At 45.1% G+C, this 26629-nt stretch overlaps 1 protein-coding gene across 1 annotated transcript in view; it reads left to right on the top strand.

Annotated features, from left to right (window-relative positions):
- CRB1 (crumbs cell polarity complex component 1) overlaps positions 1 to 26629 on the top strand; it is a 207049-nt gene that overhangs the window by 167401 nt on the left and 13019 nt on the right. The window contains 3 exon segments of the mRNA XM_070473843.1: positions 2898 to 3807; positions 6305 to 6433; positions 10558 to 10684. Of these exon segments, the coding sequence (XP_070329944.1) occupies positions 2898 to 3807; positions 6305 to 6433; positions 10558 to 10684 (1166 nt within the window).

Below are 26629 nucleotides of genomic sequence, written 5' to 3'. Positions count from 1 at the left end.
GGTTGGTACGTTGCTCTGCAGAGCAGTATAAGCCAGCACACTGAGAAATAGCTGGGAGAGTCTGAACCTGAAGTGTTAGAGGTTGGGGGTGGTGCCCCACATGTGAGTAGAAGACAATGCTCTAAGGTCCATTTCTGCTGAAAGCTGGAAGACAATGAGAATAGAGAGTTGGACGGGGTAACACCGATGTCTCCGTGACCTTGACCAGAGTGGCTTCAGTGACGTGATGGGAACCAAGGGCTCAGTGGGAGATATTAAAAAAGAAAATGGGAGATGAGAAAGTGGAGACAAGTGAATATAAAACTATTCGGAAAAAGCTTTGCCAGAGAAGGAACTAGAGAAATAGAAAAGCAAGAGGGCAGATGGAAGTCAGGGTAGGACTCGGGTCTTGTGCGCAATTGCAGCCTGTTTGTGTGCTGGTGGGAAATGAGGGAAGGGGAGGGAAATGATGCAGCGCGGGGGAGGTATGTGAGGAAACAGTGTCCAAAGAAGGTGGGAATGAAGGGGGCCCAAGGCAAGGCCGGGGCAGCTGAGCTCGCGTCTGTGCGGGAACACCTACAGCTCCCACCTGATTAGGGAAAACCCAGCAGTCGCCTCCTGTGTTTCCCCTTGACTTTGACGCCAGGACCCCAGTTACAACATTTCTGATGCCTGATGCGTGCAGGTTCCCCCTGACCAGGCAATTCTGCAGCACCAGCTGGGTGTCCTACAAGTTATCACCATTTAGTGCAACTCTGACTCTGTCTATCTGGACATAGTGTGAAGTCTCACAGGCTAAGGGCTCAGTCCTGCTAGAAGACTCCCACCCTGTTTCCAATGCCAACGGCAAGTCCAGGTTGTCGCTCATGCTCCTGGCCAATCAGCTATAAATCTGAGATTCCCGCAGTCTTCACCTCAGTTCAGTTAATTTACAAGAGCAGCTCACAGAACTCGGGGAAACACTTACTTGTTTACCAGCTTTTGCCCCAGATGGACATGTGGATGAGGAGATACACAGGGCGAGGTCTGGGAGGGTCCCCAGTGTAGGAGCTTCTGTCCCGAGAAAATGGGATATGTGGCCGTCCCAGTATACCTGTGTTGAACAGCTTGGAACCTCTCTGAACCCCATACTTTCAGGGTTTTGTGGCAGCTTCTTCATGTAGGCATGACTAATTATTAACCCCATTTTCCAACCTCATCCTTCTCTAGAGGATGGGCTGGGGCTGAGAGTTTCAAGCTTCTAGTCATGGCTTGGTCTTCCTGATGACCAGCCTGCATCCAGGCTCCATCCAGGAACCCAAGCAGAGTTGACTCATTACAACAAACATGCTCCCAGTGCCATGCTCTCATCATTTAGGAATTTATCAGGATTTTCAGAACCTTGGATCAGGAACCAGGGGCAGAGAACAGTAGATATATTTTATATTATTATACAGATGAGAAGAAGGGCAATGCATCCATTACAACATCCGTATGCATCCAATGCATCCATATAAGCTCCAATATTTTGGCTACCTGATGTGAAGAGTCGACTCATTGGAAAAAATTCTGATGCTGCGAAAGATTGAGGGCGGGAGGAGAAGGGGCGACAGAGGATGAGATGGTAGGATGGCATCACCAACTCAATGGACATGAGTTTGAGCAAGCTCTGGGAGATGGTGAAGGACAGGGAAGCCTGGAGTGCTGCTGTCCATGGCGTCACAAAGAGTTGCACTTAACTGAGCAATTCAACAACAGTCCATTATAACAGAATAGAAAGCAGAGTGGATCCAGATTTGCCAGGTTCACAGGTTAGGTGGAAAGCTAAAGCAGTTCTTCTTTCTCTAGTTTTCCCGAGAACGTATTAAAGGAGATCATAAACTGACAGTGTCAGATATTTTAAGAGATAAAACACTTCGATAGAAAAATGCAAGAAGATTGCCCCAAAGTGCTATGGTCATATGTGATCCCGAATACATGTCATACAGTGGAGCAGATGGTATGGTTGTATGATTTTGCCCAGTTCACAGAATACTACTCGGAGTTAGGCACAGATTGGTAACTAGACACTTAATTGGAGTTTGTAGATAGTAAATCAATCATTTAGAATGCTACTTTTAAGTGTCTCATGGTCAGTTTTTCAGGTGGTATTAGTGGTAAAGAATCTGCCTGCCAGTACAGAAGACACAAGAGATGTGGGTGGGATCTCTGGGTCAGGGAGAGCCCCTGGAGAAGTAAATGGCAACCCCTCCAGTATCCTTGCCTGGAAAATTCAAGGGACAGAGGACCCCAGTGGGCTACAGTCCATTGGGTTGCAAAGAGTCGGACGTGACTGAGCACACGGTCAGCTAACTCAGAAGCCAGTCTCCACTGTTAATTTACTGTGTAACCATAGCTACACTTGAGATTGCTTTGTGCTCAGTTTCTTGATGTACAAAATGGGTAATCAATGCTTTATTGGTGGGAACTGAAGTAAAATAATATTGGAATGTATTAGTGTTTCAACGGAAAAGAAATATATGACTTGGGTTTTGGTGTCAGACCATCCAGGTTTGACATTGTCTTCATTAACTATTAGCCATTTGACCATGGAAAAAATTCTGTGAGTCTCAGTTTCTTAATCTGTAAAATAGAAATGATATTAATAATAAACCTGTATTTAAGAACTTTGTATTAAAAGTAATATAAAGACAATAAACAGAGTGCCTAGCCCATATCAATCAATACATGATGGTAATAACATCTTGATCATTAGTGCTAATAAAGGTAATTAAGCAAATGAGTTTGAGCAAGCTTCGGGAATTGGTGATAGACAGGGAAGCCTGGTATGCTGCAGTCCATGGGGTCACAAAGAGCCGGACACAACTGAGTGAAACTGAACTGAAGCAAATGTTACAGATTTAGTCAAGTTGCTGACTGGCACTGCCTTCTCTCTTCAGGTATTGCAAATGCTGTTTTGAATGGACAAAGCCGTGAGATAATATTCAGGAGCAGCGGGAACATCACCAGAGAGCTGACCAACGTCACGTTCGGTTTCAGAACGAGGGATGCACATGTGATCATACTGCACGCAGAGAAGGAGCCTGAATTCCTTCGTATTCACATTCGGGATTCCCGGTTGTTATTTCAGCTGCGAAGCAGCAACCGCTTTTACACGCTGAGTCTGACGAGTCTGCAGCCGGTGAGTGACGGCGTGTGGCACCAGGCGACCGTCTCCATGACAGACCCGGGGGCCCAGGCCTCCAGGTGGCAGATGGAGGTGGACGGGCAAACGCCTCCTGTGACCAGCGCAGTCGGTGCCGGGAGCCTCGGCTTCCTGAAGGGTGGCACAGACATCTATGTGGGTGCCCGAGCTAGCGACAGCACGCGGGCCCCGCGAGGATGTCTAAGCACGATCGCCATCAGCGGCCTCTATCTCTCTTACTTTGGAAGTGTCCGTGGCTTGATGAGTAGACCTCAGGAGGGGCGGTTTCTCAAAGTCTCTGTGCGTCCGGTGGAGACGGGCTGCCTGCAGCTCGACGCCTGCCGCTCCGGGCCCTGCCTGCATGGAGGCCGCTGCGAAGACACCTATGGCTCCCACCGCTGCACCTGTCCCGCGGGACGGTCGGGGCCACACTGCGAGCTCGCCATCGACGAGTGCCTTTCAAGCCCCTGTATCCACGGCAACTGCTCCGCCCCCGGCGGGGCAGCCTATCACTGCAGGTGTGAGCCCGGCTTCACCGGTGTGAACTGCGAGTCGGAGGTGGACCACTGCCAGCGTCACCAGTGTGCAAACGGGGCCACCTGCGTGAGTGACGCCACCGGCTACTCTTGCCGCTGTCCCGGAAACTTCACCGGAAGGTTCTGCAGGTGAGCATTAAGTGTTAGTCGCTCAGTCGCGTCCAACTCTTTGCAACCCCGTGAACTGTCGCCCGCTGGGCTCCTCCGTCCATGGGATTTCCAGGGCGAGAATACTGGAGCCGGTTAGCCATTCCCTTCTCCAGGGGATCTTCCCGACCCAGGGATCGAACCCACGTTTCCTCATTGCGGGCGGATTCTTTGTCTTCTGAAAGGCCAGGTGAGCATTGCACCCACATAAAGCATGTCTGGAGGTGTGCTCCACACCCCCCAGTGCTCACGCGACAGGTGCACTCAGTACTGTGCTGAGCAGGGGCTCATGGTCGTGGCCATGACAGTTCAGCCCCGTGAGGACAGAGTTGCACCTGCCAGCATGTTCTACAGGGTTTAGACCACACTTCAAACAAAACGTCTTCTCAGTCACCTCGGTCAGAGGATGTCTCAGGAACTACGGCCCCGGAGTCCCGAGCCTTAAGGCCGCAGGAAATAAATACAGTGACAACCAATACAAGGGCTGAATCCTGGTTTTGTTGGAGGAAGCATGACTCCTTCCCCTGATAGAGTGCCCTGGGTCGCTTCAGGCAGGTCAACTTTACAAAATTCTGAAAAGGCTATGTTAAAGTATAGTTTCCAAAATGGGAAATCATGACTCTCAGAATGAGCATGTTTTGATGACTTTGTCATGAATTAATGAGGGAACCAGTAAGATAAAAATCAAAATGTCAAAGGACCATACAATTATATACATAAATGTATACATATATATGTATATGGGCTTCCATGATGGCTCAGTGGTAAAGAATTTGCCTGCCAATGCAGGAGACTTGAGAGATGTGGGTTCGATCCCTGAGTTTGGAAGATACCCTAGAGAAGGGCATGGCAACCCACTCCAGTATTCTTGCCTGGAGAATCCCATGGACAGAGGAGCCTGGCAGGCTACAGTCCATGGGGTCATAAAGAGTCAGACATGACTGAAGTGACTAAGCACGCACGTAGAAACATGAGACAAGTAACAGATTCCAGGATGTTGACAAGAATACCTGGAGTGGGCTGGCAGCCTGGAGACATTACAGTAGTTCAGAGGTTCACTGAACTACACTTCACTGGATGAATCCTTCACTGGATGAATCTCCTGGTAGACACACATGTAGTCACAGCTACAAGGAGATGTATTTTTGTCTCCATAATATTGTTGTGCAGAGCCTATGAAGGCAAGACACAAGGTTGACTGCTGCGTACTGACATTGCAATAAAACGTGACTTCTCATGATTTAACCTACTCATTTGCCAACAGGTAAACTGAATGCTTAACAACAAAAGACATTCAGGATCAAAATTAATAGTACTTCTGTGGTGACTGGATAAGTAAAAGACACATATATGCCTAGGAACTAGTGCTCCAGTATTTTTTTCTGCCTAATTCATCAAAGCCAAGTTTTCAAAGATTAAAGTTTTGATTCAAAAGTACCTTCTAACAAGATTCAAAAATTGTTTATTAAACGTTAAGATGTATACAAATCTTCCCATTTGCATTGCTAATTGACCTCTTCCAAAGCTGGTTGACGCTTTTGGCTCTTTTGAAAAATCCTCATGATATTTTCTTTTTAAAGTCAAATTGATTAGCTCTTGTGGGAAGAGACACACTTACCATATAGACTGCTTTCTCCATATTAGCTACAGTCTGCTGAGCAGAACAAAATAAAATTCATTTTATCTTTCTTGAATATTAACTGTGTATCTGATTCCATGCACAACAGGCAGAGTGTAGTTAAGGACCTGGACACTTTAAAGTCTTTTTAAGCAGCCCCTTCACACCACTGGAGTTTATCTGGTAGTAAAGTTCTGCTTAGCATCTAGCAATTTGTACTCACTTTTATAGGGACTCCTTAATATATAAAGTTGTATTATTGAACAAAAGAGCCATGCTCTGAATTCACATGTACTTTCCAGTGGGTGTTGTATACAAACCTCCTGGACAGCATTTGGCTTGCCTTCTGCTAAGTCATGAGTTATTGGATGAGGGCAGCAAGTACTGGCGGGGCAATCGGAGTTCAGCTGTGAAAGGCAGCAGAGAAATCACACGAGTGCTTGGGTACCAGAGTCCTGGCCTTTCTTTCCTGACGTTTATAGAGATGCAATTTTCCTATGGCCTGATGTGATTTATTAGCCAAGCAGCAGCAAATCTAGCCATAGCGAGTTTCCTCCCAACACTAAATTTACTGCCACCGCCGCTCCCCCCCACCCCCCGGCACAGATCTTATCTCACAAATGAGCCCTGGGTAGAAATGGAAGGCGGACAGCCACGCTCCTTACAGCACCCTCCAGCAGCAGGACCTGTGGACAGAAGAGTGACCCGTGGACAGAGCAGCACCGCTAAGCGTTTGTAGCCCAGTCGGCCTGAGCACCTCATTAGTTTGGCACAGACGAGACACAGAGACTTTTCTAAAACAGTGTTCTCGGATGAAATGAACAAGATGAACAGCAGTGACTGTTGCTTCTTTCTCCCTAGATACCTCCGATTGCCCTCCACCGTCTGTGGGAATGAGAAGACCAACCTCACTTGCTACAACGGTGGCAACTGCACGGAGCTCCAGGGAGAAATGCAGTGTGCCTGCTGGCCAGGTTTTACGGGGGAACGGTGAGTCGCAGCAGAGTTTCACAGGAGGGCCTTCCGGGCCGGACAACAGTGAGACAACGCGGAGTGTGTTTCTTCTCCGTTTTCTTGTCTCAGTTCCCATAGGAAAATCTGTGCTGAAGTACAGGTCTGGCCAGTCAGAATAAAAAAGAAAAATTACCCCTGAGGTCAAAGTCAAGGACACTTTATGAGCCAAGACTTTAACTAGGGAAATATGTCTCTGAAAAATGTGAAATGTGATATTTTTCTTTCTTAGAAATACTTCTGGATTCATGTTTCTTTCCCACTAACTCTAACACATGATGCAAATGTGGGTGTTGTTGAGATCAAATAAAATATGCCTTAAAGACTGCCCCATAGACTTACCTAGAACCCTAAAAGCATACGTACCTTATCCAGATGACTCTACTGTTCCCAGAGAAACCTTTGTCTCTTCGGTACCTAATGCTGGGATTGTTTAATGTGGAATTGATTACTGCTTTCAATCAATGGCTTACTGAAAATGCAGGCATGTTTGTATATGCATGTGACTTGCTGAGGTGAGTTCAAGGGCAAAAATGTGCAGATGTGCGTGCTAAGTCACTTCAGTTATGTCTGACTCTGTGCAATCCCACAGACTGTAGCTGGCCAGGCTCCTCTGCCCATGGGATTCTCCAGGCGAGAATATTAGAGTTGCCATTTCCTACTCCAGGATATCTCCCTGACGCTGGGATCAAACCCACGTTTCTTATGTCTCCTGCCTTGGCAGGCGGGATCTTTACCCACTAGTGCCATCTGGGAAGTCCAAAAAAGTGCACACCCCGCAGCTTTTGTCAGATTCCCACGGGGATCAGCGTCCCCAGAATAGTGACAGACCGAGGCTCTGCAAGATACACGGTCACAGCAGAGAACAAATACTTGGCCATTTGTCTAGTGCTCTGCCAGGCACCCTGCAAACAGTGTCTCTAATTGTCCTTATTTCCCTTCTGCATTTGTGTAACCTGGAGCTGAGAGGTTAAGGGACAGGTCAGGTGGTGATTATTCAGATGTGTGCTGCAGCCAGGTCAGGCCACCTTCAGAGCCTCTGCCCATCTCCAGGATGTTTCTGGCATAAACGTATGACCAAACCTTTACTTGCGACAACTAAAGTAAAGGGAAAGAGTTCTCCTCCATCTCCTATACCATCCAGGGCTAGATAAACCGTTCTCTGATCAGGCTTCCTCCATTGAACAAATTAGATCAATCCAACACCTTGGACAAAGTGATTTTGACTGAATTAATTTTCCCCAGAAGAGTAGTTAGTGAAATAATGGGTATGTTTTTGCTACATGACAACTGCAGTTTGGATTAACTTGAATTTTCTCCTTTTCAGCTTGTGCTCTGGGAACCACAGAGACACAGCTCTTTTGCCATGTTGGCAAACAGCAGGCAATGTGGCCACACCCGCATTTTTCCCCTCCAACATTCAGTGACAAGGCTGGTCCTTGCTTTCTTGGTCTGCTTTCAATGGCTGGCTCTAAAGCGGCATGGGCAGTCGGAGAATCTGTGTGTATGGAGGGGTGTGACCTCAAGTCACATTCTGCTTTTCATGGCACTGGTTTTTTCCATGCATGCACCATAATAATAATATTAACCCAGAGACCATTTGGTTGGCCTCCTATTCCATCTCCAAAATACTGCAAAGATTTTCTTGTCCGAAAATTTGAACAATGCTTTAACCATATATTTAAGTGCTGGTTACTTTCTGCCTGGATGGCACAGTTTAATGCTTACCGTTATTATTAAATTGATGAATTAATGTTTAATGACGACAGCATAGAACTCATCCAAAGTCTTGGATTATTTTTCTCTGCTGCTTGCACATTGTTCCTATTTACAGTAAACATTTCCCTTTCCTCCAACATTGTTTTTTTTAACAGCATCTGACATTTAACCTCCAAATTGTTGATTTCAAATGTGGTAAGAAAAGCAAGCTCAACATTCTCCTTCTTCTCCCAGGAATCTTTTCACTGGGATAAACTTCTCCACTGAAAATAAATTTCTAAAATAGTCACCAGGTGTTCCATGGATTCCATCCTTTCAAAGTCCTTCCATGTCATTAGTTATTACTGATGCCAATGGATTTATTTTTTTTTTATTTTCTGCCCATTAGTAACTTCTGATGAAAGCTCCAATAATGTTTATAATGATTGTTGTGTGTATACTGTGTACTGCTTAGTTCAAAAGAGAAGTAGATAAGCAACAGAGAAAGAATAACTAAAGGAAAAGCAGAAAGTACTGGGCTTCTCCCAAGGACCAGGGGGATGAGACTTCCACAAAGTCCAAAGATGCTGCAAAGCTGTCATCTAACAGACCGCCTCCTCTGCCGTGGGCTTCGACCTCTAGCTCTGAGCTGTCACCCCGGCAGGCTGTGCGTGGTGGATGCTCTGAACACTCCAGCCCACCCAGGGCAGGGAGGACTTGGCAGGCTCCCTCCGGTTGTTGAGCTCTGCTCTGCTCCAGCCAGAGAGGCCTCCCCCAGCCCGGGAGCCTGAGCCAAAGCGGGGAAACAAAATGTCCCAGCGATGCTTGGGATCCAGCGGGATAAGGAGCTGTTTTTCTGGGAAGAAATCTTTTTTTCCTTTATGCCTTGGGGAGGCCCTGTCCCACCCACCACCTCCTCTCATCATTTCTTGAGCCTGGGGATTAGTGGATTACCCAGGCGCACATGCTTACCTCTTCAGAGGTGGGGAATGAAAAACTGCTCAGACTGGACTTTACTCCTATGAGCTGCTCTGCAGAGACTCCTGAAGCTATGATTTTATATGAATTTCCCAAAGTCAGAGAGATGCCTCAGTTACTGCTCTATCCCGAGGCCTAGTAGAGGGTTTGGCACATGGCATGTGCTCAATATCTACTCAGTAAGGGACTGGGGAGTTAATTAGTGAATGCACAGAAAAGCAATTTCGGTAGGTGGAAAACCAGGTGAAAAGTGACAGTGCTCCAGGGAAGAGGCGAGTTTCAGTTACCTTAGAATTGGCATCACTTGTTTTTGGAAAATTCTGGCTTTTGAAAATCGTTCTTCCTGGACTTGGAAAGATTACAACCTAGCTATGAAACCAGTTTATTATCAAGTGCGATCTTCTGATTATCTACTTTGGCTTTTTGTTAAAAATGGAATCTCCAGGACTTCCCTGGTGGTCCAGTGTCTGGGACTCCGCACTCCCAATGCAGGGCGCCTGGGGTTTGATCCCTGGTCAGGGAACTGGATCCCATGTGCGGCAGCTAGAAGTTCACAGGCCACAACTGAAGGTCCCACAGCTGCAACTAAGAATCCCGCTGGCCACAGTGAAGAAGCCATGTGCTGCAGCTGGGATCTGTGCAGCCAAATGAATGAGTGGTAAACAGCCCGCCTGCAATGCGGGAGACGCAAGAGATGCAGGTTCAATCCCTGGGCAGGAAAGGTCTCCTGGAGGAGGGAGGGAATGGCAACCCACTCCAGTGTTCTTCCCTGGAGAGTCCCATGGTCAGAGGAGCCTGGTGGGCTGCAGTCCACGGGGCCGCAAAGAGCTGGGCAGGCCTGAAGTGACTCAGCACTCATGCAGGCATTATATATATATATAATGGAATTCTCAAGGAAACTAATCCAAAAGCCCCCAGAATACACCAAATACATTGTTCTGCTTCTTAGGGGCGTCTCCCCTTCGCCGGGCACACTGATGCTTTAGAACCCTCACGGTTCCGACGGAAGTCTGCTCTGTAGACGCTCGGCTGAAAAAAACACAGCTCCCTCTCCTGGTCCCCACGTACCCCAATAAACCCAGCTTTTACAAGCCGGCAACCACACCAACGCGCTTGAGGGGGAAATTGAAACTGACTTGTGCATGTCTCTGTTTTGCTTCGGTTTCTAAAGATTTGCACCTGTTTTCTCTTTCTAATTAACATTGCGTGTGTGTGTGTGTGTGTACACACATTATTTTCATTAAAAGCAAAATCCGTGAAGGCATTTGGAGGGCTATCTCCCAGCTGTTGGGCACGCAGGAAGGGCGCGGGGTTGGCCGGTCCCACCGCGCTGGTCTGGGTGGGTAAGGCCGAAGCTCCCGCTCTCTGTTCACGTCGCAGCCAGCGTACTGAGCCGGGGCCGGGTCTCTGCTGTTTGTGTCTTGAAGGTGTGACATGGACATCGACGAGTGCGCGTCCGACCCCTGCCTCCACGGCGGCCTCTGCCAGGACCTGCGGAACGGGTTCCGCTGCGCGTGCGCGCTGGCCTTCGCCGGGCCGCGCTGCGAGCTGGACGTAAGCGGCCTCTCCCTCTGCGTCTCGCTGCTGCTCTGGCAGAACCTCTTCCAGCTCCTCTCCTACCTCGTCCTGCGCCTGAATGATGAGCCCGTGGTCGAGTGGGGAGACCAGGACGATTACTGACCTGCGTCTGAGCGCTCCCAAACCTGATATATTTCAGGATATGCCTTGAAATTTAATCATCTTGAAAACTAGGTTCAAGGCCTATTTTAAGCATGTTGCAAAGCACTTTACGAGTTTAGCAAATATTTACTTACTCTGGCTCTAAATGCAAAGCAGTATTGTTCTCAGTACAAGCAGAAACGCCTCCTTTTCGAGAATATTGAGTACAAACACGCCATCATTCTAAGCGCGTCTGTATCTGAAGGACCCTTGCAATGAGATAATGCTTTCCCCCACACCTGCTCTTGTGGGCATTTTTATAGTGTAAGTCACCCTCCCTCACCCTCATCCTCGGTCAGTCTTGTCCTTTCATTTTGTTATTCAGGACACAACAGTTTAAAAATTACTGATTCATTTTTTTTATCCACCTATGCTGTGTTGCCAGTTCTCCGGTAAGTTAAAAATATGTACAAAGGGAAGGTGGGGAATCCCGTGAACTCCCTGAAAATGTAGAAGGAAACTTTTCTGATATAATTGGTATCAGTTCTCAAGTTACTCCTTACCAGCGTAATTTATAATTCCATAAAACCTTTCTTCCTCAGAAAAAATGACAGATAAAACCTTTTTCATTTCTTTTTTCCTGCAGTACTTTCTATACAAATAACTTTTTGTTAATTGCTTATAAATTTATGAGCTTATTGACCTTCCTATCAAATTAACTAATCGCAATTGTTTTTAATACATATTTTAAAAAGAAATACATGCTATTCTCTAGGTATATACTGAAAAGACAATTTCAATTTCTTGGAGGTCTAGTTTTCTAAAATTTTCAAGTAAATTTATCCTCTTCAACTATATTTCTGAAGAAAAAACATACTACCTATATTATAATCAAAATATATTTGGCATTATGTTTTTTCAATAAATAAATACCTGAAGTGATCGATTTACCAAGTAAATTAATAAGGTATGCAAAGATTAACATACTTTTGCTTAGCTTTAGTGCAGTATATAACATATTAATTAGAAAATAACTTGATTTACTAGTATTTTTATTGCTTCCAGTGACTTGCTGTCGTTTATGCTAAGTATCTTTGTGTGGATATCCCTTCCCAAGGAGCCATGATTAGTGTTCATTTAAAGGGAAAATAGGTTGATCTTATTAATTAATTCAGAAAGCAGCTATAATAACAAAGGCCTGCCAAATATCATTTTGTAAATGCTTCTGTGTCTTTAGGAGTCTCTCTGGTTTAAAAATGTGAGGGTGTTTTATCCATTGGGTGGTATCCAATACTCATTTAGTTCCTTTTATTTTTTTTTAAGAAAATTATTTTCCCATGGAAATTACCAGGTAAATTTAAATATAGCATGACATCAAAACTACAAAGTAGTATACTATAAAAGCAAAGGAAATAAACTCTATCTTATTTTTCAATAGTTACAGAGGATTTTATGCAGCAAATTTCTATGCTGTGGAGTGCTGGCAGACACCGAACTAGAGAAACTCATGTTGAAGTTTTCTTTCCTTTCTACTCCCTACTCCCTCACCCCCAGATAGCACATGCTAACCCACCATCTCAACTGATCCTCTGCAAAGTTAGATTTCCCGACAAGAGACTTGAAGGAACCCTTCCTATCAATATTTGCATTCCCAAATTATCTGAAGTAACCATAAAACTGATTATAGCCAAAGACCACACGTACAGTTTTCACATCTACTCCCTCTTGGGCATATCTATAATTATGTACTTACAGGTCATTCCAAATATAACATGTTTCCTTCCAGCTCTATTTCTGAGTCACTCACCATTTCTTTCTCCATACACTTCTAGCGCCTCTATGGTCACTGTAATTGTCAGTTGTTTTTCTGTTTCCCAGTGTCTTGTCATATCTGACTTAGAAACCCTGTCCTTCTTCTCTGTCTTGTGTATTTTCAGTTGCATTGTGTGTGACTACAGCTTTTGCACATTTGCACAGAAAAATAAAACCATTGTTTCTGTATCTCTACTCCTCATCTTCTGATATCTGTCTTTATTTGCCTTCACTGTGTCTTGCACGCTAAGATGGCCACAAGTCTGGTGCATGCTCAGGTACACACACACAAACAACCACGTAGCAAACACAGAAAAACCTGTGCTGATCACCCTGAATTGTGGTCTTTTCCCCCAGACATGTTCCTGCAGGTAGACACCTGTGCCCGTCTAGGTCAAAGTCCCACGTACATTCCCTCTGTGGTGGACATTTCTCTAGCTGGGATTCTCAAGTTGATCACCCTTAACTGTTCTTGCTGGGGATGTGCAGTGTCCCTGATTAACCTGGCTCTTGAGAAGGGGCCATCTCACCTGAGTGACAGAAATCCACACAGGCCCCTCTAGACCCCGCCTCCGAAACAATAACCTGCAGTGGTTGAGTTAGAAATGTTTCATTTTGCTCATTTTTAAGGTTCAGCATTTGAACTAAATGAGGCTATGTGTCTATTTTTGGCCATGCCATTTCCTCCTGTGTGTGGAAGTGGTTTTTATCACCCTTCTTTTTGGAAAACAGGGAAAGTTGAGAAAATAGGGAGGTTTGGAGACTTCAGTGTTTTGACAGCACAGAAAGATGAATTTAACACTTCCGAGAACCTTCTCTGGGCCAGGGATTGTGATAAACCTTTCATAAATACATATTTTTCACTGTAAGGGCAACCAATATCTCTCACCTTCCAAATTATTCACTAAATTGTGTTTAAAGATCTCTTTGCCATATCTGAGCATTATAGCAGAAGTTATTCAACTTTAATTTTGCACAATTTAAATGGAGCCTTTTGTGGGAATGGTGATACATAAAATTTGAGTTTAGTGATTTAGGAAGAATACCAGTGAAGACACTATGAAAATTATTCTCAACTACCAAAATCATTAGTAATATGGACTATTTCATTTCTCAACTTTATTTTTTTTTATTTATTCAACAAATGCCTGATAAATACCTTCTATGTGCTGTGCCCTGGACTAGAGAATTCGACTGTAGATTAGATGCAGCACATGCCCGCAAGCTGAGGGTCTCATTGGGCATGTAGATCAGCAGGGGAGGAGCATTCCTGGGTCAGTGTCGGGATGGACCCAAGAGGGGTACAGAAGAGGGACATTGTTACCTGGGCTTCAAGGCAGAAGTAGAAGCAGTGACAGATTTTATTTTCTTGGGCTACAAAATCACTGCAGTGACTGCAGCCACAAACAATGCTTGCTCCTTGGAAGGAAAAGCGGTGACAAACCTAGATAGCATTTTTAAAAGCAGAGACATCACTTTACTGACAAAGATCTGCATAGTCAAAGGTTTTTCCAGTAGTTATGTACAGATGTGAGAGTTGGACCATAAAGAAGGTTAAGTGATGAAGAACTGATGCTTTTGAACTGTGGTGTTGGAGAAGATTCTTGAGAGTCCCTTGGACTACAGGAAGATCCAACCAGTCCATCCTATAGGAAATCAACCCTGAATATTCACTGGAAGGACTGATGCTGAAGCTGAAGCTCCAATCCATTGGCCACTTGATGCGAAGAATCAACTCATTGGAAAAGACCCTGATGCTGGGAAAGATGGAAGGCGGGAGGAGAAGGGGACGACACAGGATGAGATGGTTGGATGGCATCAATGGACGTGAATCTGAGCAAACTCCAGGCGACAGTGAAGGAAAGGGAGCCTGGCGTGCTGCAGACCACGGGGTCTCAGCGTCGGACACGACTGAGCAGCAATGCCACCCTCAGAGTGCACCCGCGCTGTTGCAAATAGCAGGATCTCCTTCATTCCCATGACTACGTCGCTGCGCAGCGGGTCTTCTTGGCTTCGCGTGAGATCTCTTGCTGAGGTGCACGGACTGCAGTTGTGGGGCGCAGGCTTGGCAGCTGCTCAGCGTGTGGGATCTTAGTTCCTGAGCGCGAATTGAACCTGCGCTCCCTGCATCGCCAGGCAATTCTTAACCACTGGGCATCAAGGAAGTCCCCACAGATCATTTTAGAAAGCAAGTCTCCGTGTTACAAATCAGTTAACTCACCAAAAGACTCAAGGTCAATAATGAAGCTGATCACACCATGTTAACTATTATTTTCTTGAGTTATTCCTGTTGGTTTTTACTCAAGAAGAACTTTTAATATTGGTTCATCGATTAAAAATAGAGTCGTGATTAATGAAACAAAACAGTTAGTATGCAAGTGAATATCATGATGTTGTCTAGTTGAACATAACGTGAATTTAGTTTCTCCCAATTTTTTTCAAGAATTGAATGTGTAGATTCCTAAATGGACTTTCTTCTTGACTGACTTACATTGGTTTTGGGAAAAGAGGGTGCAGCTCACTGAATCCATTGCTGATCTTTTTTGCGAAAGTAAATGTAGAAAACTGGGCACACTCCAGGAGATTTTATATTTGAACAAATTGAATCAAGAAAACTGACTTGAAATTGGTACTGGTTTTTAATATTTTTATACTTGAAACTTTTGTGATTCATATATGTATTATATGAATATTATTTTCCTAAGCTTGATAGAAATAGAAAGAATTCTTTCCTTTTAAAAGGGCATAAAGATCATGGCTCTAATCTTCTCACATTGTAATTACTGAGTCACAGATTGTTTCGTGTAGTATGGAAATCTATTGGAAACTAATTGTATAGAGGAAATATAGTAGTAATATAATATATACATAATATCTATGTAATATATATATATATAATAATATAGTAGTAATATAGCTCCTCTGAAAACAAATAGGCTATTTGCAATGAAACATATTTAATCATTTGGAATACAATCATTTTATTGTCTGCCTGACTTTAGTTGCACATAAAATTCTGAATAATGTCTTCACTCAATTCTCCTAACATTTTTTGATAGCAAGACTGAATAGCAAGACTATGTTATGAAGGAGATTTGAAGTATCCATATACTTGTTATTCAAAGTGGCAAATTACATATTAATTTTCGATGAATGACTGAAATCATTCTAGTTCCGTGTATGCTCAGTCATGTCCAACTCTGTGCAACCCCATGGACTGTAGCCCACCAGGCTTCTCTGTCCATGGGATTCTCCAGGCAAGAATATTGGAGTGGGTTGCCATTTCCTCCTCAAGGGGACGTTCCCAGCCCAGGGATCGAACCCCATCTCTTGAGTCTCCTGCATTGACAGGCAAGTTTTTACCAACTGTGCCATCTAGGAAGCTGAAAAAAACCTCAAGATAACATTTATTTTAAAGCTCATATATTCCTTTGAAGTTTTCAATAGCCAGCATTGTATACATCATACATAGTAGATAACGAATATTAATGAACCTACTGATATAATGAATGAAGTGTTTTTAAGATGAGTTCAGAGTGGCATTATCTAACTTTGAGAACCGTGTGTGTGTGTATTAAGCCTGTCGCACAGTTATTAAGATACAAATGATGGTACATATTATGTACCGAAAATCTGTCCAGTTTTCCTACCAAATTCACAGAGGAGAAAGTCTAGTCTTGGTCGTCAGGAACCTCTTTGGTGACGGTAGGGTCTTGAGAATCAGTGATCCGCACTCTCCACTGTGCTCAGTCACTTCAGTCGGATCGGACTCTTTGCGACCCCACGGACTGTAGCCCGTCAGGCTCCGCTGGCCACGGGATTTCCCAGACAAGGTTCCTGGAGTGTGTGCCATGCTCTCCTCCAGGGGTCTTCCCGAGCCAGGGATCAAACCTGAGTCCCGCATCTCCTGAGTTGCAGGCAGATTCTTTACCGCTGAGCCTCTGGGGAAGCCCACACTCAACAACAGAACACTATTTCATCCAAGAACCACATGCACAGAAACCGTATTACTCATGTTGAAGTGAAATTTGATATAAATTGGCTCTTTCCTGAACCGTTTTCCCAGAGGAAGCTTAGCTTCACAAAGACATGGGCGCTCACCTGTAGCACAGTCACATGGACGCCCGGGGACAGTCTCAGGGCAGCCCTCCAGGATGTCTCTAATTTGACCTCCTCTTTGCTTTTAGGAAAGCATTCCATTTACAGCAGGATGGACAGGGCCCCTCAAAACCAGTGATTCTGGAGAAGAGTGTAAGTTCTCTTCTCTTCAAATATGGATGTGTTGAATCGTTAAAATCCATGTCCTTCACCTCCTCTAAACCCCAGAACAAGCTGATCACAGTTGCAACTTCAAAAAAGAGACATTTTAAAGAAAATGTTGTTTTTTGTTCTTTGAATTCTCATTTTATCCTTCTTGGCCAGGTGGAGTATATATGTTCTCAAAGTTGCCCCTGAAGCCTTCCTTTCTCTTCTGCCCTCCCCCATCAACACTGGGGGGCCTTCAAGCTCCCACACCTTCCCAGATACACCTCCATTGTAACATATAATGATAACAACACTAATGGAGATTATTAATTGTAGAGTCCTTCCTGTTGGAGAGTCCTTCCTGGGAGCCAGCAACTATGCCTGAGGTCTTCTCACACATTATCTTGATTATTTGTCACAAATGTCCCAAGACTTAGGGGATATTAATTTTCCCATGTTACTGATAAGAACACAAAGTCCAAGGTTAAGTGCCTTTCTCGAGCAGATCCAGTTCAGAAGGTGCAGGACCCATGTTCAGGTTCTGGGCCACGTGCCCCACATATGTGGGAGCAATAGTACAGACACCTTGATTTGTCTGCCTAGTCCTCCAGCCTGTGAGCTCCTGGAAGATTCTTTAACTCTGTAAGGTCTGGGCCTAGCAGCCCAGAGCAGGTGCTTCAGTCCTTACTGAAGGGGTGAATGGATGGACGAAGGAATGGTGGGTGGCACGTGGTTTGCACAGAGGAGGGGAGGGCAGGGAAAGTTTCTCCCAGAAGATCATTGACCCAGGTCTTACAGAATGAGCAGGAATTTTCTTAGCAACACAAAAAGCACATTTTCCCCAGATGTCTTTTTTCTTTTGATTGTTTGTTGCCAATGGGCTGATTAAATTGGTTCTCATAGAAGAAATTGTCACAAGTAAAGTTGTGGACTGTTAGCAGAGAGCTCAGAACCCTAGGTTCTCACTCGTGTGGATGTGCGGCTGAAACTGTTTATAATTACACGTGGCCTAGATGACCAGGCGTTTGTCTTTGTGTAACGGCGTCTTGATATTTGCAAGAGTCTGAGAAAGGAACCCTGAAGAGCAAGCATCAGAGCATCGAGTTCCTTCGGGGTCATGGGAGGAGGGTTAGAGGTCTGAGAGAGGCAAGGAGATTTACAGCTCTGACCCTACAAGATGATAAACACTAGACAGGCTGTTGAAGAGCCCCAAGCAGTGAAAGAAGAAAAGGTGCTGAAGAAATTCAGGCGGTTCCAGGAGACCAGGAGGACCCAGGAAAGAGAGCTGTTCCCAAGGGGAAGGGTGCCTGACAGCTGCCCCACGGGGGCAGGGATGGATGAAATGGCCAGTATTTGCCCCAAGAGCACCATTAGCAAGACCAACGCTTAATCATTTTTCCGCAGCACTGTTGTCAGAAAAGCCCCTCGAAGAGATTTCCACTTGTTCCCCGCCTTCCGAATCCAGCTGAGCCCGAGGGGCTGAGCCGCCCACCCCCCTCCAGGTCGCCCTGCCTCTGAGCCACCTCCGTCTTCCAAGACCGCTCCCGTGGGCTGAGCTGACGGGTCGGGCCTCCCAGCAGGAAGCCCCGAGTCCCGGCCTTTCACAAGGCCCACCTCGCGGCCGGGAACTGCTAAGCAGCTGCTGTCGCTGCCCGGTGAGAGTCAAGGACGGGACCGTAGCAGCAACAGGCGTTTCTGCACCGTGTCTGAGAGCGGACAGGACATGGAGTGAGGGGGGGCGCAGGGAATCAGGGAGATACATAATCCCTGCTCCGAGAACGTCAACAAAACAACAGTCTGGTTTCAGAGGAGAAAGAGAAGCCACGAGATACGTTGAAAACAGCCCCTAATTTATGGTGCTGGGTGAAGGCACTGGATGAATTACAGAAGTTTGGTCACAGGGAGTTATTCCAAGAGGGGGAGTTTCCAAGGAGGTTATGGGAATTCGACTAGGCCATAAAACACGAGGAAGATTATTTGCAGAACAGAAAGTGGGAGCCTGTTCAAGAGAGAAGAAAGGTCAGGAGTAAATATGCAATGGTGGGAACCGAGTTTGGATGATGTGAGGTACAAGAGGGACCAGCCCTGGCCGGGATGCCGAAGGATGCTGGAAGTGGTGGGGTGTAAAATCGGATAAATTCAAGCGAGGGCTAGATTACGGATTAGATTGTCCAGCTGCTGTCTGAAACCCAGCCAGAGCAGGGAAGAGTCATTTCATAATAACCCGATTTGGGTGGCACCACGCTGTCCTCTAAATTATTTTCAATAGATGGTGATTTTCCATGGACTGCCCATCACTCTGATTAAAAGGGTTCCCTTCCACAAAAACAGTAGCACCTTTCTATAATGATGGTTTTATTTGACTGAGGGAAACACCTCAGTGATATTCTCAGACTTATTCTTTCCTATTGGAACTCAAACTAATATAAGCTGCTCCTTGTTCAAGATGTTCCTTTTTTTTTCTTTAAATTATGTTGTTAGGGCAGAAAATTTTGTTGAATAGGTCTGGTTGGGGGGTTGGTTTTTCTCTAACTTATTAAAGGCACATATTCTTTAACCTGATTTTTGATTTCTGCTAATTAAAAATTTCTCTAGGCATAGTTCTGGGTTACCAAGTTTTGCTTTAAGCATCTTTTAGTTTTCCCCCCAAAAACTTCATTTGAATCTTTCTAAAGTTCTTTTTCGTTAATTGAGGATTTTTCAGGCCCGTAATGCTCTCCCCCCTTTTTCTCAAAGGACCAAAGGCATGTTTTGGTCTGAGGAGGTTCAAGTTTAATCAGATTAAGTCTCCCTTCTCCAAAAACTGAGCAAATTCCCTGGATCAGCACCATGAAAAAGATTCTTTAAGGCAATAGACTAATGAGGCTATCATTCATCATCTTCAAGTATGTAAAATTAAGAAAGGCATTTGCTCACTTTTTAAAATGTCCCAGTTATGCAAATCATGATAAAATAGACCAGGATGGAGATGAAAAGTGTTAGCTGCTCAGTTGTGTCCAACTCTTTGGGACCCCATGGACTGTAGCCCGCCAGGCTCCTCTGTTCATGGAATTCTCCATGCAAGAATACTGGAGTGGGTTGCCTTTCCCTTCTCCAGGGGGTCTTCCTGACCCAGCGATTGAATCCAGGTCTCGTGTGCTACAGATAGATTCTTTACCATGTGAGCCACCAGGGAAGCCCCAAGATAGAAGTGATGGGAGCATTTCTGTGGTTGAGCAATTTGCTTTCAGAGTTGGGGAAGCCGGAAGTTTCTGAAAGAGGATCATCACCTACCCAGGCAGAGTCACCCGCTCAGGGCACGGGAAGCCCACTGGCTCAGGCGCCTGCTGACCAGGGCCCTCCCATATCTCTTTCACCAAGATCTGGGCCTTCTCTGATGTTGAGTCATCCTGATGACCACAAGTGTGCCATGAACAGTACTTCATTTAATCCTAACATCAGCAGGAAGGTTACTGACACTTGATGGATGCTGAGGCCCAAATGAGTTAAATGATTTACTCAGACTCATCACTGATTTTCCTCCAAAAGATTATCTTGGGTTTCTGTTTCCTCATTTATAAAACACAACACCTGGAGATTTTTTCAGCAGACTACCTACCTGAATACTTTAGAGATGTTAGCATTTCTTAATTATAAAATAGAGTTTTGAAACAGATAGCATTATATACAGATCCACTCCAGTATTCTTGCCTGGAGAATCCCGTGGACAGAGGAGCCTGGTGGGCTATAGTCTATGGGGTCACAAAGAGTCAGGACTGACTGAAGCAACGGAGCACACATACATGCAGTTATATAACTTGCAGAAATACAAGTTTTTCACGAGACAGACTATATCCAGGTAACTCCGGAATTTTTTGAACATTTCCAGGGAGAATATGAAAAATGTAAATGTAAATCTTGTAAACAAACATTGTTGTATCTGCTCTGGGGCCCCCATGGAATCCAGAATAACCTATTTGTTTTTACGATTAAGTCCTGTGAATGCTAAAGATATTCACAGTGGGCAGTATGTAAATTATTCTAATTTGCAGCTTCCTGAGGGTAGTGGTCCTATATGTTTGAACTGGGATAATTCCATCACTACTTAAATTACCAAAGTAAATGTCCTTGAATTATAGTAACCAATATAAGCATCTTGCCTGGAGAATCCCATGGAGGGAGGAGCCTGGTGGGCTATAGTCTATGGGGTTGCAAAGAGTGAGACCCGACTGAAGCAACTTAGCATACACGGATGCACATTAAATTGCCACTTAAATTACCAAAATAGATGCTCTTGAATTATAGTAACCAATATAAGCATCCCTATTTAATACTGTATTTGCAGAGCCCTACGTGATGACTTTAAGCTTCCCAGTCACCGCGTGGGGTAAGCTCAGGAGGTCCAGGTTCTGTGTCATTGTGCGTCATCCACCTCCTGCCTTGGGACAGTAATGGTGGGTGTTTGGCTGGCAGGGGCGGGCTCCTCCCATGTGCACCTTTGTACAGAGGCGTTCTGCGATGTAAGGAGCCTGGGGGGCTCTTCGTGAGCATCACACAGGCAGGTGCCTTTCCAAAAGGCAAAGCATTTGAGTGGCTCCCTGTTCAAATAAAATATCTGGGGAGGGAAGAGCTGGCTGGGTCCTGTGCGTTGACTCACACGGTCCTGTAGGCTGGAGTGGATTTGACGAGGACACCAACCTTGGTCCAGTTCCCTTTTCAGGATTTGTTCACTGATGTCCTCATCAAACCAGCCCATCCTAAAGGAAATCAACCCTGATTCTTCATTGGAAGGACTGATGGCGAAGCTGAAGCTCCAATACTTTGTCCACCTGATGTGAAGAGCTGACTCATTAGAAAAGACCCTGATGCTGGGAAAGATTGAAGGCGGGAGGAGACGGGAGCAACAGAGGATGAGATGGTTGGATGGCATCACCGACTCGATGGACACGAGTTTGAGCAAGCTCCAGGAGTTGGTGATGACAGGGAGGCCTGGCGTGCTGCAGTCCATGGGGTCACAAAGAGTCGGACACGACTGAGCAGCTGAACTGAACTGTCCTCATCCCAGTGGTCATGGGTTGCAGTCACAATGACTAGCTCCTGCTGAGTTCTCCGAGTTCAAAGTGAGGTCCAGGTAGGTCTTGATGCACAGACCAGGCCACGCTCTCTTCCTGACAAGTAAGCCAAGTGTCACCTGGACAGATCAGGCACTACCCGCCACCTATGTCCAGTTCGCTTTTGCATTTGTTTTACAGTGCTATCTAACTTGTCGACTCAGCCAAAAAGAATTTGAGCACCTGCAATGTGTTATGAACTTTGAAGTTGACAGAAGAGAAGAGGATGCTATATTCTGTTTGAATACAGCTTTCTAAGTATAGAAGAGTATAGATCTTGAAACCACACATTAAGACTTAAGTATAGTATGTGATGTGGAGAAGGCAATGGCACCCCACTCCAGTACTCCTGCCTGGAAAATCCCATGGACGGAGGAGCCTGGTGGGCTACAGTCCATGGAGCTGCGAAGAGTCAGACATGACTGGACACACTTTGTGTCAGATTTTTATGGGCAGTAATGTGCCATTGCAGCGAGACAGCTTAAGTGCATTTGAGGGACTCCTGTATCATCATCCTCGTCCACTGGCATTTATTGAAGGCAGGAACTGTAATCATGCTTATATACTTTACATAGAGAAAAGGATGCATGCACGTTTTCATGTAAACAATGCTGAGGCCAATTTTTTAAATCTACAAGAAAATTGGAGCTCCTATATAATAGTTTTGAAACTTAGTGTCTCAAAAATGTTAGTCACTCAGTCTTCTCCAACTCTTTGCTGCACTTTGGACTGTAGCCGGCCAGGCTCCTCTGCCCATAGGATTCTCCAGGCAAGAATACTGGAGTGGGTCGCCATGCCCTTCTCCAGGGGATCTTCCCAACCCAGGGATTGAACCCACGTCTCCTGCACTGCAGGCAGATTCTTTACCAGCGTCTCAAAAGGAGTATGAAAACCGCTCTGTCATTCAGCCAAACTCATGAAGACCTTAAATCCTTTGGCAATGGGTGAAACGTGAAAGACCCCCTTCAGCTTGCCGCTAAGTGTTGCCCAGTGTCCTAAAAACGTCATGGACTCCTTCATTCGGGCAGAGGCGAAAGAAACAGTATGTTCTGGGTAGCTAGGTATAAGTGCTTCCAGGAGGATTAACTTCTTTTATTGGAAACTAGCAAATGGACGTGCAGTTTTTAATTATAAATTTTAAACTTTCCATCAGCGTCAATTGTGCTGATGTTAGTCAAACCTAATCCAGGCATTGATTCAAGAACCTGCTGATGGAGTTAAAAAAAAATACATGGAAACTCGTTAACAAGAAGCTCAATTATCTGCATCTCAGCAAGTCAGGCCGGAGTGTCACATTAATCTGCTGAGCTCAGGCAGCCCAGAGCCAGAGGAGATCGCCTCCTCTCCTTCGCTGTTAATATTTACAGTTGGAAGCAATACCTGGCTGCGATCTGAGTGCTGCGCCTCCAAAGGCAGTTGTTGGCTTGATACCTTGTTTTCTGACACCGCAAAGCGAGGAAACAGCTACCTTCTTAATCATCGCCTGATAACGTTGTGTTAGAACCGGAGGGTAGCACACGGGCTGTTTCATACAAGCAACAACCCTGGGAGATTTTTCTGTGTTGCTTTGTTTTTTGATAGACATGCTGGGCTGTTAAAAGCATAGGACTGAAAGTTGTGAATTAGGGGTCCCTTTCTTTGTTCTTCCGCTGAATTTTTCAGCGGCTATGCAGGCACTGTTTAGAGAGACAGCTTTGCTCCCAGATAGCCGCTGTGTGCCTTCCTAGAACTCACAGACAAAACGCTTCCACCCATCAGCCTAGTTTGTTGGAGCTTATTCTGTCATGCAAAGTCCTAAAAAATTAGACCAACACCAGTAAGCAGAGAAGCGCTGCTGATTATGTAAGCACTGTCCATAGCAAGAGATCTGAATATAAAATAACTATTATTACTCATCTCTCATTGGGTAAATATGTTGAATAAGGGGAACTTAGTTGAAATTCAGGGTAAATTTAGGGTTATATCTACACAGTGCTCTAGCCAGGATGCATCTGTGTATAAGTGAACAAACCTGGATGATTTGGATACCAGATCTGCTGCTTAAGCAATTCATTACTTGGGACAACTTGCTTAAAAGATCTTTTAATTAAGGGCAACGATCTCTGTACCCTTAGACAATTGTGAAGATTAAACTGAGACAGCATGGCAGAGGCCAGGGACATATTAAATCCTCAGGTTTTAATTACTTTTCCTTTTTCCCCTGCTTCCCATCTTTCAGCTGGAGAAGGAAATGGCAACCCATTCCAGTATTCTTGCTGGAGAATCCCATGGACAAAGGAGCCTGGCTGGCTATAGTCCATAGGGTCGCAAAGAGTCAGACGTGACTGAGCGACTGAGCAGGCACACCCCACCTTTTCGTTCCGAAGTATCAATATTTTACAGCTGATCTCATTGTAGAAAATGGACTGGATATCGAACAGATGAATTGCCTGCGTGGAATGCACAAATAATCAACAACCTAGTTGTCACCTTTGTATTAGAAATAACAGATTTATTCCACGTTCCTAAGACCAGGGAAAGAGCCCTACAAAACAGCAGCAAAGAATCATTAATAAAAGAGAACAATGAAAGCAGTGGGTAGAGGGCCAACCTCTGAGAACCTCTCAGGATGAAAACGCCTCCTAACACGGAGGCGACTCCTCCCCAGCTCTGCCTCACGGAGGAGCGCTGGGCTGAGGTGAGCAGTGTTGTGACTTTGTCTCGTCCCGGAGCCGTAGCTACTCCTGGAGTCTTTAAGTCGGAGCAGATGGCTTCCTTTTACACCCAGCGCCGTCACTGGAATGTAAATGTTTCTGCTCACAGCAACAAGAGTCCCGAGGCTGTATGTTTAATCTGCGCTCTGCAAGCAGAGTGACCCTGAAAAGAACACGGGTGCGGAGCCAGCCTTTGGAGGGTTGGCAGCCGTCCTCGTAAACAGAACCGGGGAGGATTTCGCAAGCCTGGCGACTAATCACGGTTTGCTTCCTGGGGCTCTTAACACAGCCACGTCCCTGAGGACAAGTCATCTAAATGGTGGTGGAACAGAAAAGTTATAGACTCAAGGGAACTAGTCTTTATAGGGAGGGAGAGGAGTGTTAGTCTAGGGTCTGGGAAAAAGAAGCAAAGAGACTGAAGAGGCTTAGTTTACAGTCTGAATTCTCAGTTCTGAGTCCCTTTGGGGGTTTAGCAAACAAGATTTCCGTATGTTTCAGATTATTCATGTTAGTAAGGGGGATAGTCTTTGGGCAATTACTCCAAACTTCAGGGGGGAATAAAATGAATGTAAATAATTAAAATTTCAATATGACATAGAATATGAGAAAATACAGCAATCAACAAAGACAATCCAGAGAAAAGTTTTACACTTTTGGAATATTAGCAGCAAATTATTGAACCAGAATGCAATTAAATAAATTAGCTGGGTTATCTTATTTCTTCTTTAAAAGGTCTCTGAACTGGGTAGGCAGCAGAGAATCTGATCTCCATTTTATTAAAACGTCACTAGAAATGAGTCAGCGGTAACAGGAGGGGGAGGGCGTGATCTGCCCTTTGAGCCCTCTGTAGGGAAGGCAGAGAGCTTCTCAGGCAAGGATCTCCTTGATTGTTTCCAAAGGTGACACAGGCTTGTTGCAGATCATAATTACTGTGTCCAGACATGTTGTTCAGTCGCTCAGTCGTGTCCAACTCTTTGTGACCCCATGGACTGCAGCATGCCAGGCTTCCCTGTCCTTCACCATCTGCTGAACTTTGTTCAAACTCGTGTCCACTGAGTCGGTGATGCCATCCAACCATCTCATCCTCTGTCACCTCCTTCTGCTCCTGCCTTCAGTCTTTCCCAGCATCAGGGTGTTTTCCAGTGAGTTGGCTCATCACATCAGGTGTCCAGACACTTGGAGCTTCAAAAATGTAACCATCGCAGCTAGAATCTGAGCTCATTTTATAACGGGCTGTTAGAGTCTGTACTCTCTTAATACTTAGAGACAGGCTCACTGTGGATCAGCAAGGCTTTTAATTGTCGTGGTTTAGTTGCTCGGTCATGTCTGACTGTTTGTGACCTCATGGACTATAGCCCGCCAGGTTCCTCTGTCCATGGTATTCCCCCGGCAAGGATACTGGAGTGGGTTGCCATGCCCTACTCCAGGGGATCTTCCCAACTCAGGGATCAGACTGGGTCTCCTGCATTGACAGGTCGATTCTTTACCACTGAGCCACTGAGGAAGCCAGGGTTTTTAGACTAAGAGTTAAATGCTATTAGACTTTATTTTTGTCTCTCCAAGAAAGAAGACTATCCATGCCTCAGTATTAATTTAAGCAGATCATTATCCCCAGATGCATTTGGGTGCATTTAGGTAGACTATTAGCAATGTCAGACATAAGATTTTTGTGTTCATGTTTGTGTTTTAATTCTGCCATTGGTAAAACCTATAGAACTTTACCAAAAGTCTTATTTGGAATCTGAAAGCTTGACTTCTGAAAGAACTCTGTGTCCTGAAACTAAATGCTACTTGAACCAGCCTTCCCAATATGAAGGTTTCTATCTTTGCTGGAGGTAAGATACCCTGGTGTTTTAAGTGGCGACAAGCTCACAGATTTAAGAATGCTTGCTTTGGATCTGGCCAGCTTCAGCATGGCAGGCTTCTTGCCTGTTTAGACATAGCAATTCTCAAGCGATTTCGAAGAGAGAAGCTATGCCCTGAAAGACTTCTCATTAAAG

This window comes from Odocoileus virginianus, chromosome 11 (assembly GCF_023699985.2).
Source record: "Odocoileus virginianus isolate 20LAN1187 ecotype Illinois chromosome 11, Ovbor_1.2, whole genome shotgun sequence".
In the NCBI taxonomy this organism is placed as follows: domain Eukaryota; kingdom Metazoa; phylum Chordata; class Mammalia; order Artiodactyla; family Cervidae; genus Odocoileus; species Odocoileus virginianus.
The sequence above is the reverse complement of the archived record's forward strand: the minus strand, read 5'-3'. Positions and strand labels throughout refer to the sequence as shown.